Genomic DNA, 16,262 nt, shown 5'->3' on the forward strand with positions numbered 1-16,262 from the left:
GATCATACCTCACCTGTGTGGGTGAACCGCACTGTCAAATGATGAGTGTTAACTTGCAGATTTTACTTATACTGAACAGAACAGCAACATAAATTAGATGTAAATGCATTTGTGTACATCTACAGATTTAGAGCTGATGAAGAGTTCCATTTTAGCTTCAGGTGCACATTCACGTTGCTCACCGAGACTGTGGGCTCTCTGGCGGGCAGCCTCAGAATGTTCACACAATGTGACATGGCGGTAGCCCTGTACGTGCAGCAGGCTGGCAGTAAGACAGCCCACCAGGTCAGTGCCAAGCACAGCAACACGTGCACTGTGTGGAAGTGGTGTCACATGTTCCCATGCATGAGCCACGCATGAGAGACTCTCACATAGCACACCTGTGCAAGACACAAATTATTGTCATTAATGACACTTACTGCCATTTTGTAACTTGAAAGAATGTACTGCAGTAAATGACAAGCACTACGGAGCAGTAAATAACAATAAGTTTGACAGATTCAGTTTCTGGGTATGTTGCCCACGTTTACCAATGCAGAAATCATTCTTCAGACTTGCAACCTTGAAATAACATAACTGTATCCAAAAATGTTGTGAGAAACAATAATAATAATAATAATAATTATAATAATAATAATTATTATTATTTATGTGTACAGAAGCAGGAAATATCACAGTTTTAGATGTACATTTTTTCCGATTACAGAAAGAGAGAGAAATGTCTTACTCAATAATCATCAATACAACTTCTTTACTGCTATTATTTAAGCTCAGAGATAATAGTACTCCTCAGGGATGTAAGTGTTTCATCATAATGGTTCAGAGAGAATGGAAACACTAGGAAGTCCATTAGCTACTCTGATTGCTGCATCCTGCAATGGCTGAATACTCCACACACAGTTCTGTCCTATAGCTATTAATACATAATTTCTCTTCAGTATTATGAAAACAGTAGTTGCTACTCATCATATAGCAGAGAAGCTGATTCAGAGACAGGCACAACATAAACACTGTCAGGAAGTAAGCTTTCAGCCAACGAGGCCTTCATCAGATTACACAACACGCACACACAATGTGACAAAGCAAGCTGGGATATTTTTTCTTACCCTCTTGTTTTGCCATCTGCCTCCTTAAATTTGTTTTTCCAATTTTTAACTAATTAACATTAATATGCTTGAATATAATCTGCATTTTCATATGAGAGAAAGGTTGGCCCTCAGTTTCAAAGAATTTAAAACCAGATTTAATTTTGTGCTTAGTTTTAGGTATGTAATTGATTTTCAAATTTATTTTGACTACTACTAGTTAGTATCTTTTGTTATAGGGTGAAATTAGTAATTGTTTCGTAACTTAAATTCTATTATTGACATATAAACAGATATAAATTCTGTAATAATGTAAGCATTTGGAAGATGAAATGCTAGTATTCTTAAAGTATCTATTTAGTTCTAGTAGGAAAAATGTTAGCAAAACTAGCCCTTCATTAATTCCAAAGTAATTAACAGTTTTGTCAAAAGCATTGTTTACGTAACCATATATGTTAATTTCATCACTTAAACAAATAATTCGGCTTAACCCTTGCAGTAGAAAAAAAAAATTGTTAAAAAGACACAATATTTTGATGAATTCAGTTAATTTAATGACTTAAGTTTTAATTGTAATTTCTGTGAATTAAACTATTATTGTGATGATATATAAGGGCCCGAATTTTGGTCACGAGACAGTCAGTCCGCGGCCGAGTTTCAGACAAGGAAACTGTGTTGGTTAGAACGGCAACAATGCATCAATGTAACAGTGAAATAAGTGTTACACCAATAAGCTGTGTGTTACAGCAATGACAGTGACTGATCAATTTATTTGAAAGACTGTGAACTACGTGGTTAGGGATTTTACTGCTCGTAGATGTACAACAGTAAACTATTATAGGAGTATGTGGATGTTCGCCTGCAAACTATTAAAGAGGCTTATGGAAAGTTAAACGATAGTGCACTGGCCATATTATATGTGTATATGTGGGGTTGTGAAAAGTGAAAGTAAACATCTGTGAAATGCAACTGTGCGCCTGTCAGCTACATTATTTACGGTAGATAGTGTCCAAATTACAAACCCCTCTTTCAGCCAGTGTAGCAGCACAGTACATTGTCACTGAGGACAACAAATGATGAAAATAAAGCATGTGAACCGCTACAATACTCACACTCATGCAAATGCAACTCTCACAAACATCACCACAGTCTCTGGTTGCTGAGGCACAGAACATGATAGGAGAAGCAACTGCTGGGGTGGCAGAGGTTGGGATAGTAGGGTAAGAGTGTTGGGAGTAAAGTGCTGCATATGGGAGCATACAGGGATGAGGTGGAGAGAGGGTAGGGCAGCTAGGTGCAGTCGGGAGGTTGGATGGAGAGCCGTGGGGGGGAGTGGAAATGAAGATAAACAAACAGACTGTGGATGTGTTGGTGGAACAGAGGGCTGTGTAGTGCTGGAATGGGAGAAGGAAAGGGCCTAGGTGAGTAAGAACAATGCCTAATGAAGGTTGAAGTGAGGAGGGTTACAGGAACATATGATGCATGGAGAAACGGTTGGTTTAAAAAGGGGGGGGGGGGGGGAGTGAAAAGGGCCTAAACTGCTTGGTCATCGGTCCTTGCAGGGAGAGTATCCACTTGTGCAGTTCAGAAAAGCTGGTGTTGGTGGGAAGGATCCCGATGGCACAGGCTGTGAACCAGTCACTGAAATAAAAAACAATGTGTTGCCTGGGGTGCTCAGCAACTGGGAGGTTCAACTGTTTCTTGGCCACAGTTTGTTCATGTGGACAGACGGCTTGTTCATTGTCATACCCATGTAGAATGGAGCACAGCAGTTGCAGCTTAGCTTGTACATCAAATGACTGGTTTCACAGGTAGCCCTGCCTTTGATTGGATAACTGATGCTAGTGACCGAAGTGGAGTAGGTGGTGGTGGTGGAAGGATGTATGGGGTAGGTCTTCCATCTAGGTCTATTACTAGGATATGAGCTGTGGTGTAGGGGTAGCGTCTTTGATTCATAATCAAAACGCCTTCGGTCCCGGGTTTGATCCCCGGCACTGCCTAAATTTTGATAAATAATCAGCATTGGCAACCGAAGACTTCCGGCATAAGAAGTCAGCCTCATTCTGCCAACGGCCTTGTCAAAGAGGGCGGAGGAGCGGATAGAGGTTCAGGGCACCCTCTTGTCCTAGGGTTGGGAAATTGCCCCTAAAGGCGGAAGAATCAGCAATGTGTTGCTGGGGTGCTCAGCAACAGGGAGGTTCAACGACATGAGGATGCAGAAGGCAATGGAAACCACTGCATTAAAGACACGTAACGTGTATCCAGCATTAAAGACATGTAACGTGTATCCACAGGACATGTGGCCTGTATTTGAAGAAGTGTCATGATGATCTCTCCATTGGCAAAAGATTCCGGAATAGTCCCCCATTCGGATCTCTGGGAGGGGACTGCCAAGGGGGAGGTTACCATGAGAAAAAGATTGAATAATCAACGAAAGGATAACGTTCTACGAGTCGGGGCGTGGAATGTCAGAAGCTTGAACGTGGTAGGGAAACTAGAAAATCTGAAAAGGGAAATGCTAAGGCTCAATCTAGATATAGTAGGGGTCGGTGAAGTGAAGTGGAAGGATGACAAGGATTTCTGGTCAGATGAGTATCGGGTAATATAAACAGCAGCAGAAAATGGTATAACAGGTGTACGATTCATTATGAATAGGAAGGTAGGGCAGAGGGTGTGTTGCTGTGAATAATTCAGTGACCGGGTTGTTCTAATCAGAATCGACAGCAGACCAACACCGACAACGATAGTTCAGGTATACATGCCGACATCGCAAGCTGAAGATAAACAGATAGAGAAAGTGTATGAGGATATTGAAAGGGTAATGCAGTATGTAAAGGGGGACGAAAATCTAATAGTCATGGGCGACTGGAATGCAGTTGTAGGGGAAGGTGTAGAAGAAAAGGTTACAGGAGAATATGGGCTTGGGACAAGGAATGAAAGAGGAGAAAGACTAATTGAGTTCTGTAACAAGTTTCAGCTAGTAATAGTGAATACCCTGTTCAAGAATCACAAGAGGAGGAGGTATACTTGGAAAAGGGCGGGAGATACAGGAAAATTTCAATTAGATTACATCATGGTCAGACAGAGATTCCGAAATCAGATACTGGATTGTAAGGTGTACCCAGGAGCAGATATAGACTCAGATCACAATATAGTAGTGATGAAGAGTAGGCTGAAGTTCAAGACATTAGTCAGGAAGAATCAATACACAAAGAAGTGGGATACGGAAGTACTAAGGAATGACGAGATACGTTTGAAGTTCTCTAACGCTACAGATACAGCAATAAGGAATAGTGCAGTAGGCAGTACAGTTGAAGAGGAATGGACATCTCTAAAAAGGGCCATCACAGAAGTTGGGAAGGAAAACATAGGTACAAAGAAGGTAGCTGTGAAGAAACCATGGGTAACAGAAGAAATACTTCAGTTGATTGATGAAAGGAGGAAGTGCAAACATGTTCCAGGAAAATCAGGAATACAGAAATACAAGTCGCTGAGGAATGAAATAAATAGGAAGTGCAGGGAAGCTAAGACGAAATGGCTGCAGGAAAAATGTGAAGACATCGAAAAAGATATCATTGTCGGAAGGACAGACTCAGCATACAGGAAAGTCAAAACAACCTTTGGTGACATTAAAAGCAACGGTGGTAGCATTAAGGGTGCAACGGGAATTCCACTGTTAAATGCAGAGGAGAGAGCAGATAGGTGGAAAGAATACATTGAAAGCCTCTATGAGGGTGAAGATTTGTCTGATGTGATAGAAGAAGAAACAGGAGTCGATTTAGAAGAGATAGGGGATCCAGTATTAGAATCGGAATTTAAAAGAGCTTTGGAGGACTTACGGTCAAATAAGGCAGAAGGGATAGATAACATTCCATAAGAATTTCTAAAATCATTGGGGGAAGTGGCAACAAAACGACTATTCACATTGGTGTGTAGAATATATGAGTCTGACTTTCGGAAAAGCATCATCCACAATTCCGAAGACGGCAAGAGCTGACAAGTGCGAGAATTATCGCACAATCAGCTTAACAGCTCATGCATCGAAGCTGCTTACAAGAATAATATACAGAAGAATGGAAAAGAAAATTGAGAATGCACTAGGTAACAATTAGTTTGGCTTTAGGAAAAGTAAAGGGACGGGAGAGGCAATTCTGATGTTATGGCTAATAATGGAAGCAAGGCTAAAGAAAAATCAAAACACTTTCATAGGATTTGTCGACCTGGAAAAAGCGTTCGACAATATAAAATGGTGCAAGCTGTTCGAGATTCTGAAAAAAGTAGGGGTAAGCTATAGGGAGAGACGGGTCATATACAATATGTACAACAACCAAGAGGGAATAATAAGAGTAATTTGAGGAAGAAATTTCTGAGGATGTACGTGTGGAGTACAGTGTTGTATGGTAGTGAAACATGGACTGTGGGAAAACCGGAACAGAAGAGAATCGAAGCATTTGAGATGTGGTGCTATAGACGAATGTTGAAAATTAGGTGGACTGATAAGGTAAGGAATGAGGAGGTTCTACGCAGAATCGGAGAGGAAAGGAATATGTGGAAAACACTGATAAGGAGAAGGGACAAGATGATAGGACATCTGCTAAGACATGAGGGAATGACTTCCATGGTACTAGAGGGAGCTGTAGAGGGCAAAAACTGTAGAGGAAGACAGAGATTGGAATACGTCAAGCAAATAATTGAGGATGTAGGTTGCAAGTGCTACTCTGAGATGAAGAGGTTAGCACAGGAAAGGAATTCGTGGCAGGCCGCATCAAACCAAAAAAAAAAAAAATGAGCCGTAAGTCAAGGGGTTGGGAGCAGGACGTATGTAGGGATGGATGAGGATACTGTGTAGGTTTGGTGGGTGGTGGAATACTACTGTGGGAGGAGTGGGAAGGATAGTGGGTAGGACATGCCTCATTTTGGGGCACAACAAGACGTAGTTTAAATCCTGGCGGTGAATTTGATTCATTTGCTCCAGTCCTTGGTGGTATTCAGTCACAAGGGGAGTGCTCCTGAGTGGCTGGATAGTGGGACTATGGAAGATTGTGAGTGACTGGAGAAATAAGACACGGGAGATCTGTTTTTGTACAAAGTTGGGAGGGTTATTATGATCTGTGAAGGCCTTGGTGAGACCGTAAGTATATTATAAAAGGGACAGCATTTCACTACAGAGATGATGGCCATGGGTGGCTAGGATGTATGGAAGGACTTCTTGGTATGAAATGGGTAGTAGCTGTCGAAGTGTAGCTATTGCTGGCATTGGTAGGTTTGATATGGATGGTGGCATTGGTGGCATTGGTAGGTTTGGTATGGATGGTGACATTGGTAGGTTTGATATGGATGGTGGTATTCATGTAGCCATCCTCAAGGTGGAGGTCAACACGCAGCGGTTGAGCAGATCCAAGTGAAATAAATGGGGGAGAAGGTGTTGAGGTTCTGGAGGAATGTGGGTAGGGTGTCCTCATCCGCAATCCAGATCACAAAGATGTCAATGAATCTTATGCCAAACTATTCATGGGCCTCTAGAGGAATTACACTTTTGTTTCTTTTATAAAGTGTAGGACTACTGCCCTGGGAGAACAATTTGGAGCTTGCCCCCAACATCCAACGTGTTATGAGCTGATCACGAGCCTCCACTCTCTCATCCTCTGTCCAGGAGCCAAGTTAAAGTGTGTATCTGTACTTGGTATGCATTTCATACACAACAGCAGTAGTCTAGGTTGGGTTGCACTAAAGATTGTGCTACCCACTATCCTTCCCACCCCTCCCACAATGGTATTCCGCCACCCACCGAACCTACAAAATAGCCCCGTCCATCCCTACACAAACCCTGCCCCCAACCCCTTCCCTTAGGACACGTATCCCTGTTATAGACCTAGATGGAAGACCTGTCCCATACATCCTGCCACCACCATCCCCACCCATATGGACGCTAGTGTCACCCATCCCATCAAAGGAAGGACTACCTGTGAAACCAGTCATCTGATTCACAAGCTAAGCTGCAACACTGTGTTGCATCCTACGTGGGCATGACAATCAACAAGCTGTTTGTCTACATGAATGGCCACCAACAAATGTGACAAAGAAACAGCTGGGCCAACCAGTTGCTGAGTACGTTGCCCAACATGATGTTTTTCATTTCAGTGACTGCTTCACAGCTTCTGTCATCTGGATCCTTCTCACTAACACCAGATTTTTTGAACTGCAGAAGTGGGAACTATCCCTACAATACATCTTATGTTCCTGTAATCTTCCTGGCATCAACATGGCATTGGCAGCCAGAGACTGTGTTTATGTGTATGCGATTTGATTTGTGTGTGTGTGTTGTGTGTGTGTGTGTGTGTGTGTGTGTGTGTGTGTGTGTGTATGTATGTGTGTGTGTGTGTGTGTGTGTGTGTGTGTGTGTGTGTGTGTGCGTGTGTGTGTGTGTGTGTGTGTGTATCTGCCTGTCTGTCTATTCTGATGAAGGCTTGTTTGACTGAAAGCTTTTCGAAACTCTTTCTGTTGTGCTTGTCTGCGACTCAGCATCTCTAGTATGTGGTGAGTAGTAACTACCCTTTTCATAATATGTGCAACAATTTGTAGGGATACAAAAATGGAATGATCACGTAGTTGCAAGTTTCTTCTAAAGGAGGTGCCACAGTACACTGGGAACATGCACACAGTCCACAAAGAAGACTGCTTGCAAACTTCTAGTGTGACCCATCCAAGACTACTGCTGTTGAGTATGAATTGCACACCAAACACAGATACACACTTTAACTTGGCTCCTGGTCAAAGGATGCTGGGCATGGAGGCTTGCTATTGGCTCGTGGCACATTGGCTGTTTGGACAAGCTCCATATGATTCTCCCAGGGCAGCAATCTTAGAGCTTGTAAAAGAAACAGAAGCGTAATGGCTTAATGCTTTACAGAAATGACATGAAAATAATTTTTGAGTAATTACAAATGGAATCTTATGGCTACAAAATAAGTATTACTTATGAAAACTTTAAATAGTGAAGAGGTAGAAGTAAAGAGTTATGAAACTACAAGGTGTGTTTTTTAAGTAAGGTCCATTTTGTTGTAGACACTAGTAGTTTGCGCGCATACGGCAACAAGCATGTGCATTGTGTACCAGCATGCCTCGGGATCGACTGTGCTCAATTTCAGCTCTGTAGCTAACCTGTACGGTTCTGTTCTGTGCTTTCAAAATGTTTAAGACTATCAACTCACTCGCCGCGCATGAGGTTCACTCAGTGATACGGTTTTTGTCAGCAAGGAACCTGTCTGTTGCAGAAATTCATTGACAGATTTGCAAAGTGTATGGTGATACTGCTATGAGTGAAAGCAAGGTGAGTAAGTGGGTACAAGAATTCAAAGATGGCCATGACAATGTCCATGATGAGGACTGCTCCGGTCACCCTTCTTTGAATACAGACGATTTGGTGGCATCAGTTGAAGCAAGGATTTGTGAGAACAGGCGCTTCACAATAACAGGTCTCTCAAACAAATTTCCTGACATGTCGAGATCAGTGCTAACATTGTTTCTGAACACCTAAAGTTTAGGAAACTCTGCTCCTGTTGGGTCCCGAAACTCCTAACAGAGGACCACAAAAACCAAAGGTTTGACTCATTATCACAAAGAGGGTGATGGCTTCTTGAGTCAGATCGTAACTCGAGATGAAACATGGGTTTCGCATATCACACCCGAATCAAAGCAACAGAGCATGGAATGGAGACACACACACTCACCTATAAAGGTGAAGGCCAAACAGACTCTTTCCCAGCGCAAAATCATGGCGTCGGTGTTTTGGGATAGGCATTGTGTTTTGTTGGTCGACTTCATGCAACCACTATCAATGCAGAAGCATACTGCCAAACCCTGAGAAAGCTATACAGAGCGATTCAAAACAAAAGACGCAGCATGCTGACAAAGGGAATTGTCCTTCTCCATGACAATGCAAGACTTCACACTGCAGGTCAGACCCGCGATTTATTGGACAGTTTGGGCTGGGAAGTTTTAGACCACCCACCCTACAGTCCTGATCTTGCGCCGAGTGCTTACCATCTGTTCCTCCACCTCAAACAACAGCTCAGTGGCAGCCGTTACAATGATGACAATGATGTGAAAACAGCAGTGAACTCTTGGTTATCGGAGCAGGGGGCAAGTTTTTATGAAGAGGGTATTTTAAAATTGGTTGAGAGGTATGATATGTGTTTCAACAAACTTGGCAACTATGTCAAAAAATAGAGTGAAGTATGTACTTTCTGAAAATACATTTACTTTTTTGAAATAACCTTTCGTTGTGTACTTATGTTCAAACAGACCTTACTTAAAAAAACTTGCCTGTTACAAATCAACACTGGATTCACAATGGCTACTTATTGCTACTGCACACATTACTGTTTGGTAGCTAATGTTGGCAATGAGTTATGTAGCTAATGTTGGCAATGAGCATAAACATTCCGGAGTGGCATGAAGTCATCCAACTTTCACCAACCAGAGAGGGGCCAAGTCAAAGTATGCAATCTATAGGAATAAATGGGATACTGAATATATACAACAAATGGCAGTATGAATGTTCATACACTTGTTTGACACACAGGAGAATGCTATGGGAATGATGGGAACCTGAACGGGCAGGCACTTCAAGTTTGATATGATTACAATAACACTTTGACTACTGTATGCAGGTTGATGGATGTTCCATCACTAGGCCAGTTTACACTAACAAAAAAAATTGAGAAATTCAGAAAACAAAGTTATTTTACTCCATGTTTATTTAATAGAAGTCCCTTGTAGGCCATTATTTTGAAGAAAGGAAAGAAAATATGGTAGGCCTGCAGATATGTGGTGTCTCAGTGAAACATATGAACTCACTATGGTGTTACGACACCGACTGCTATAGTTTAGTTATCACGCAATGAGAATTAGAAGCAAGTAATAGTAGTAAACAGTAGGTATACTACAAACAAAAAAAAAGGAAATGATCACATATATAATATACAATTATTGAGTAGGCCAGCAGAACTGAGGATGCATCTCAATCTTTGCATCTATGGGTAACACAATGGCCAGAGGTCCCACATAGTATGATTACCTCTTCCACTTGTTTCAGAGCTTCAGGTCTTCCAGAAATCTTCAAGTATCACTATAAAATCTACTTCACACCTTTCTGTTTCTGTTACCTTTTTCTTGTAAAACTATCAGGCAGTGAACTTTTGTATTTCCTGACACTGCACCACAAGATTGTGGTAATCTTGGTTGACTCCTACAGACCACTGAACAAGATATTATACCCAGTTTCTTGCACTCCAATATCAACTCAGTCAAGAAATATAAATTACTGCAAAATATTGCAAGAAATCTGCAGCAAGTAGAATTGTCAGAAGCCACAACTTCAATGTAGGTTGACCTGATAAAACTGTAGATTGCATTTACGGGCCATATTCATCAGTAACATATGTTTCATCAACATGGTGCAAGTGACAGTGATTCTATTACAAGCATGACACCCACATATATACTGTACTAAACATAATTGAGCTAGAGGCCAACAGTGAGCACACAACAGCAAGTGTGAGGTTGGGCTGTGTCCACTCGAAGCTTCATGGCAGCTAGCATGGTAAGTTCAGAAGCTAGGAACATACTATACCCTATTTCCAACAAAATAATTTTGGGTATTGGGTCGTACCATTGTAACTACTAAAACAGCCTTCAATGTATTGTTGTATTGTGTCAGGGCCAGCGATCTATTTATGTTAAGTTTCATGACTGACATTTTGCTGGTGATTACATTGAGATGGCTAAAATCAAACTAATACAGTTTCTTTTTTGAAACAGTTGCACCAGATCTCTAAATCATCACAGTATTCATGATTGCATGTAGAAGGATGTCCACAACGAAACTAGTATCAGTGATCATGATGTGGTTGTGGTAACAATTGTTACCAAACTACAAAGGACAACTATATATATATATATAATCAGTAACTAGATAAAAAAAATAGTAGTGCCATATCTCAGTGAGGAACCAGAAACTTTCAGCACAGGGCAGGAGCACATAGAGGAACTATGGCTCCAGCTTAATAGAATAGTTGACTGTGCATTGGATGGATATGTACCAGTAGAACATTTCATAATGGGATGGGCCTTCCATGGTATACATTCACTGTAAGGTGACCTATAAAGAAACAGAGATTACTGCAAAACAAGTGTAAAACAAAGTGTAGGGCTATAGACAGAGAGACATTGAACAAAATGCATTCAGCAGTCAAAGAACACAATGTGTGATGTCTTCAATGACTGCTGTAGCAGAATACTGTCAAATGGTCTTTCACAAAACCAAAGATATTTTGATTGTATGTACACGCTGTTAGTGGCACAAAAGTTAGTGTCCAGTCCCCAGTGAATGAGACAGGAGCTGAAATTGAGGGTAGCAAAGCAAAAGCTGAAATGCGTAACTGCTGTTTTCATATGTTCCTTTGCAAAGGAAAACTCTGGATAATTGCTCCAATTTAATCTTCATAACAATGAAAAGATGAATGAAGTCAGTATTAGTTGGGTTGGTTTGATCAGGTGGAAGAGACCAATGGCGGGACCATCAGTCTCATTGGATTAGGAAAGGATGTGGGAGGAAGTCAGTTGTGCCCTTTCAAAGGAACCATCCTGGCATTTGCCTGAAGCTACTTAGGGAAATCATGGAAAACCTAAATCAGAATGATTGGACCTGGGATTAAACCATCATCCTCCTGAATGTGAGTCCAGTGTGCTATCCATTGCACCACCACGCTTGGTCAGTATTAGTGTCAGTGGTGTTGAGAAACAGTTGAAATCGTTAAATCTGAACAAAGCTCAGGATCCGATGGAATCCCTGTCACATTTTAAATGGAATTTGCAGCTGAGTTAGCCCCTCTTCTAACTATAATCTACCATAGATCTCTTATACAAAAATCCAAGCTCAGTTCCTGGAAAAAAACACAGGTCACACCTTTCCACAAGAAGGGTAGTAGAAGTGATCCACAAAACTATGGTCCAATATTCTTGACATTGATTTATTGTAGAATCTTAGAACATAATGAGGTATCTTGAACAGAATGGCCTCCTCAATGCCAGTCAGCAAAGTACTCCAAAAACATCGATTACGTGAAACCTAACTCGCACTTTTGTCACGTGACACACTGAAATCTTTGGATTAAGGCAGTTAGGTGGATGCATTATTTCTTGATTTGTGAAAAGCATTCGATTCAGTACCAGACCTATACTTACTGTCAAAAGTATGTTCATGTGAGGTATTAAGTGAAATTTGTGACTGGATTGAGGAGTTTTTGGTAGGACACACACAGCATGTTATCTTGGATGGAGAGTGATCATCAGATGTAGAAGTAACTTCAGGTGTGCCCCAGAGAAGTGTGTTGGGGCCCTTGCTGTTCATGTCATAAATCAGTGACCTTGCAGACAATATTAATAGTAATGTCAGACTTTTTGCAGATGATGCAGCTATCTATAATGAAGTGCGGTCTGAAGGAAGCTGCATAAGTATCCAGTCAGATCTTGACAACATTTCAAAATGGTATAAAGATTGGAAACTTGCTTTAAATGTTCAGAAATGTAAAAATATGCACTTCAAAAAATGAAAAAATGTAGTAGCCTAAGACTATGATAATAATGAGTCACTGTTGGAATCGGCCAACTCATACAAATACCTGGATGTAACATTTTGTAGGGATACAAAATGGAATGATCACATAGGCTCAATTGTGGATAAAGGAGGAGTCAGACTTCGTATATTGGTAGAGTACTGGGAAGTGTAGTCAGTCTACAAAAAAGATTGCTTACAAATCACTTGTGTGACCAGTTCTAGAATACTGCTCAAGTGTGTGGGACCTGTACCAAATAGGACTAACAGGGAACACTGAACATGTACAGAGAAGGGCAGCATGAATGATCACAGGCTTGTTTGATTCATGGAAGAGTGTCACAGGAATACTGAAGGAATTGAACTGGAATACTCTTGGAAGATACACACAAACTACCCTGAGGAAGTCTATTTACACAGTTTCAATAACTAGCTTGAAATGATGACTATGGGGTATACTACAATCCTTTACGTATCACCCACATAGAGATCCTGAGGATAAGGTTAGAATAATTACTGCATGCACAGAGGCATTCAAACAATCATTCTTCTCACTCTCCATATGTGAATGGACTGGGAAGAAACTCTGATAATTGGCACAGTGAGATGTACCATCTGACATGCAACACACATTGGTCTGCAGAGTATAGTTGTAGATGTAGATGTAAAATAGTCTTTAATATTAGATGCATACCACTTACAACTTCTTCAAGGATCTGAGCAGCTGCTACTTTGGTGGATTTGCTTTTTTAGGAAAAATTTTTGTTTTCAAAAACTGTCAAGAACATGTATGGATTTACTGTAGATCACCTTTCCTATTATGAAGAATATTAGTACAACAGAGGTGCATTCCTGTATGGAATCTGAGAACAACTGGGTAACTAGCAAAAACCCCTTATACAGGACACACAACAGAAAGCTGTGTGACCTCTGTCTCTGGTCACTGAGACCAGACTGCATATAGCCAACTGCACCTGATGGGAGAAGCAGTCGGTTGATGTTAGGTATGAGGAGGAGACTGGATGGGGAGGGGAAAGGATAGCAAAGTACAGGTGAGGGAAGGCGTAGTGCTACTTGTGGGAGAATGCAGGAATGTGGTGGGGCAGGATAGAGCTGTGAAATGCTGGGGGTGGCCATGAGGGGGGAGGGAGAAACTGAGCAGAAGGAGAGAGAGGCAGAGGAGGGGAAAAAGAATAGTGTGTGCATTAGTGGAATAGAAGGTTGTGTAGTGTTACAGTGGGAACAGGGAAGAGGATAGGTGGGTGAAAGACAGGGACTAGCAAAGGCTGAGGCCACGGGGGTTATGGGAACGTACGGTATACTGTGGGGAGAGTTCCTACTGGTGGAATTCAGAAAAGTTCACTTTTCTAGGAAGGACCCAGATGGCACAGGCTGTGAATCAGTCACTGAAGGGAAGCACATTGTGTTGAGCAGCATTTTCAGCAACTGCATTGTCCAACTGTCTCTTCGTCACAGTTTGTCAGTGGACGTTCATGTGGACAAACAGCTTGTTGGAAGGACAGTGGGTAGGCTTTTTCTCATTTTGGAGCAAGATGAGAGGTAGTCAAAAACCCCTGGCAGCTGCTCCAGCTCTGGGTGGTACTGAGACATGAGGGAAATGATCCTCTGTAGTCAGACTGTGAGACTTTGGGAGGTGGTGGTGACTGGAGAGATAAGGCACAAGAGATCTGTTTTGTACTAAGTTGAGAGGGTAATTGTGATATGTGATGGCCTCATTGAGACCCTTGGTGTATTTTAAGAGGGACTGCTCATGACTACAGATGCGACGGCCATGGGTGTCTAAGCTGTATGGAAGGGACATCTTGTTATGGAATAGGTGGCAGCTATTGAGGTGGAGGTATTGCTGGTAGTTGGTATGTGTGCTATGGACAGAATTACTGATGTAGCCATCTTTGAGGTGGAGGTCAACATCAGTGAAGTGGCTTGTTGGTTTGAGGAGGACCAGGTGAAGCAAATGGAGAGGAGGTTCTGTAGGATTGTGGATATGGTGTTTTCACCATCATTCCAGATCATGAAGCTGCCATCAATGAAACTGAACCAGGGGAGGGAGTTTGGAATTTTGGGTGGTTAGGAAGGTTTCCTCGAGATGGTCAATGAATTGGTTGCCAAAGGATGGTGCAATGCGGGTGCCCACTGCTGTACCAAAGATTTGTTTGTAGGTGATGCCTTCAAAGGTGAAGTAATTGTGGGTGAGAATATAGTTGGTCATGATAAACAGGAAGTAGGTTGTAGGTTTTTAGACAGTCAGGCATTGGGGAAGGTAGTGTGCAGTACTGGCATGGTCATGGGTGGTTGGGATGTTTGTGTAGAAGGAGGTGGCATCAATAGTAATGTGCAGGACACTGTGTGGTACAGAAACAGGAACTGTAGATACTTCGTGGAGGAAATGGTTGGTGTCTTTTATATAGAAGGGTAGGTTATTGGTAATAGGCTTAAGGTGTTGGTTCATGAGAGCAGAGATTCTTTCTTGAGTGCGTAGAAAGCAGCCACAATGGGGTATCCTGGGTGGTTGGGATTATGGACTGTAAGAAGCATATAGAAGGTAGGAATGCAGGGGATGGTGGTGAGCACAGAGATTGCCTCAGAGGAGAGATTCTGGGATGGGCCTAAGGATTTGAGGACAGACTAGAAATGCTGTTGGATTTTTGGAATAGGGCCACAGTGGCAGGGTCTGACAGTTGGCAATTCAGAGCTACACAACTGGAGCCTTTGTCAACAGATAGGTTTACAATGTTGGAATCAGGTTTTAGGCAGTGGATTATGGTTATTTCTGGAGATGTAAGGTTAGTTTCCATGTTGAGGCATTTGGAGAATTATGGTGAGAACGTTAAAAGAAGGTGGTTTGGGGCAGTGGGGGGCTTCATTGTTGGACAGAGGAGTGAACTGAGTCAGAGAGGGTTCAACATTGGCTTTGGGTTGAGTCTGATTGGTAGAGTTGGTGGCAAAAAAGTGTTTCCACTGTAGGGACTAACATAATTGAATTTGGGTGTGGGGCAAAAGGAAAGACCTTTGGAAAGGCTTGATACTTCTGTGGGATTAAGGCTTTTGGAGGAAGCTGGCCTCAGCAGCCAGAGACAGTGGTCAAATGTGTGTTAGTTGTGCCTGTGTGAAGGTGTGTGTGTAACTTTTTATGTCAAAACAGTTAAAGCTACATCCTTTTTAAAGGTTTGAGGGACTGTGCCGTTCACTTACATGATAAAATGGAACATCTACAGTCGTTCTTTTATGTTATTTTTTACATCGCTACCAGTTTTGTTGCTTCAGTAGACCATCTTCAGGCCTTAACTGACACTGAGGAGGTTAACTCCAACCGTATACATGATTCAATCAGAGGCCAACATCTATGAACTGGTTTCCATAAGCTGTAACAATGATGCTGTGTGTCTAACCATCAACTACTATCATCACAATCTATGGAAACCAGTTCATAGACGTTGGCCACTGATGGAGTCATGCATACAGTTGGTTAGCTGTTCATTGGAGGAACAACACCATTGTTACAGTGTATGGAAACCAGTTCATATATGTTGGTCACTGAT

The 16,262-nt window shown here is 41.9% G+C and overlaps 1 protein-coding gene across 1 annotated transcript in view; it reads right to left on the bottom strand.

Moving 5' to 3' along the window:
* Positions 1-16,262, bottom strand: part of LOC124545666 (D-altritol 5-dehydrogenase-like) — a 122,089-nt gene that overhangs the window by 21,022 nt on the left and 84,805 nt on the right. Inside the window, exon 4 of the mRNA XM_047124613.1 lies at positions 183-380. Coding sequence (XP_046980569.1) covers positions 183-380 — 198 coding nt within the window. The remainder of the gene's footprint in view (positions 1-182; positions 381-16,262) is intronic.

Source organism: Schistocerca americana, chromosome 8, assembly GCF_021461395.2.
Source record: "Schistocerca americana isolate TAMUIC-IGC-003095 chromosome 8, iqSchAmer2.1, whole genome shotgun sequence".
NCBI lineage: Eukaryota > Metazoa > Arthropoda > Insecta > Orthoptera > Acrididae > Schistocerca > Schistocerca americana.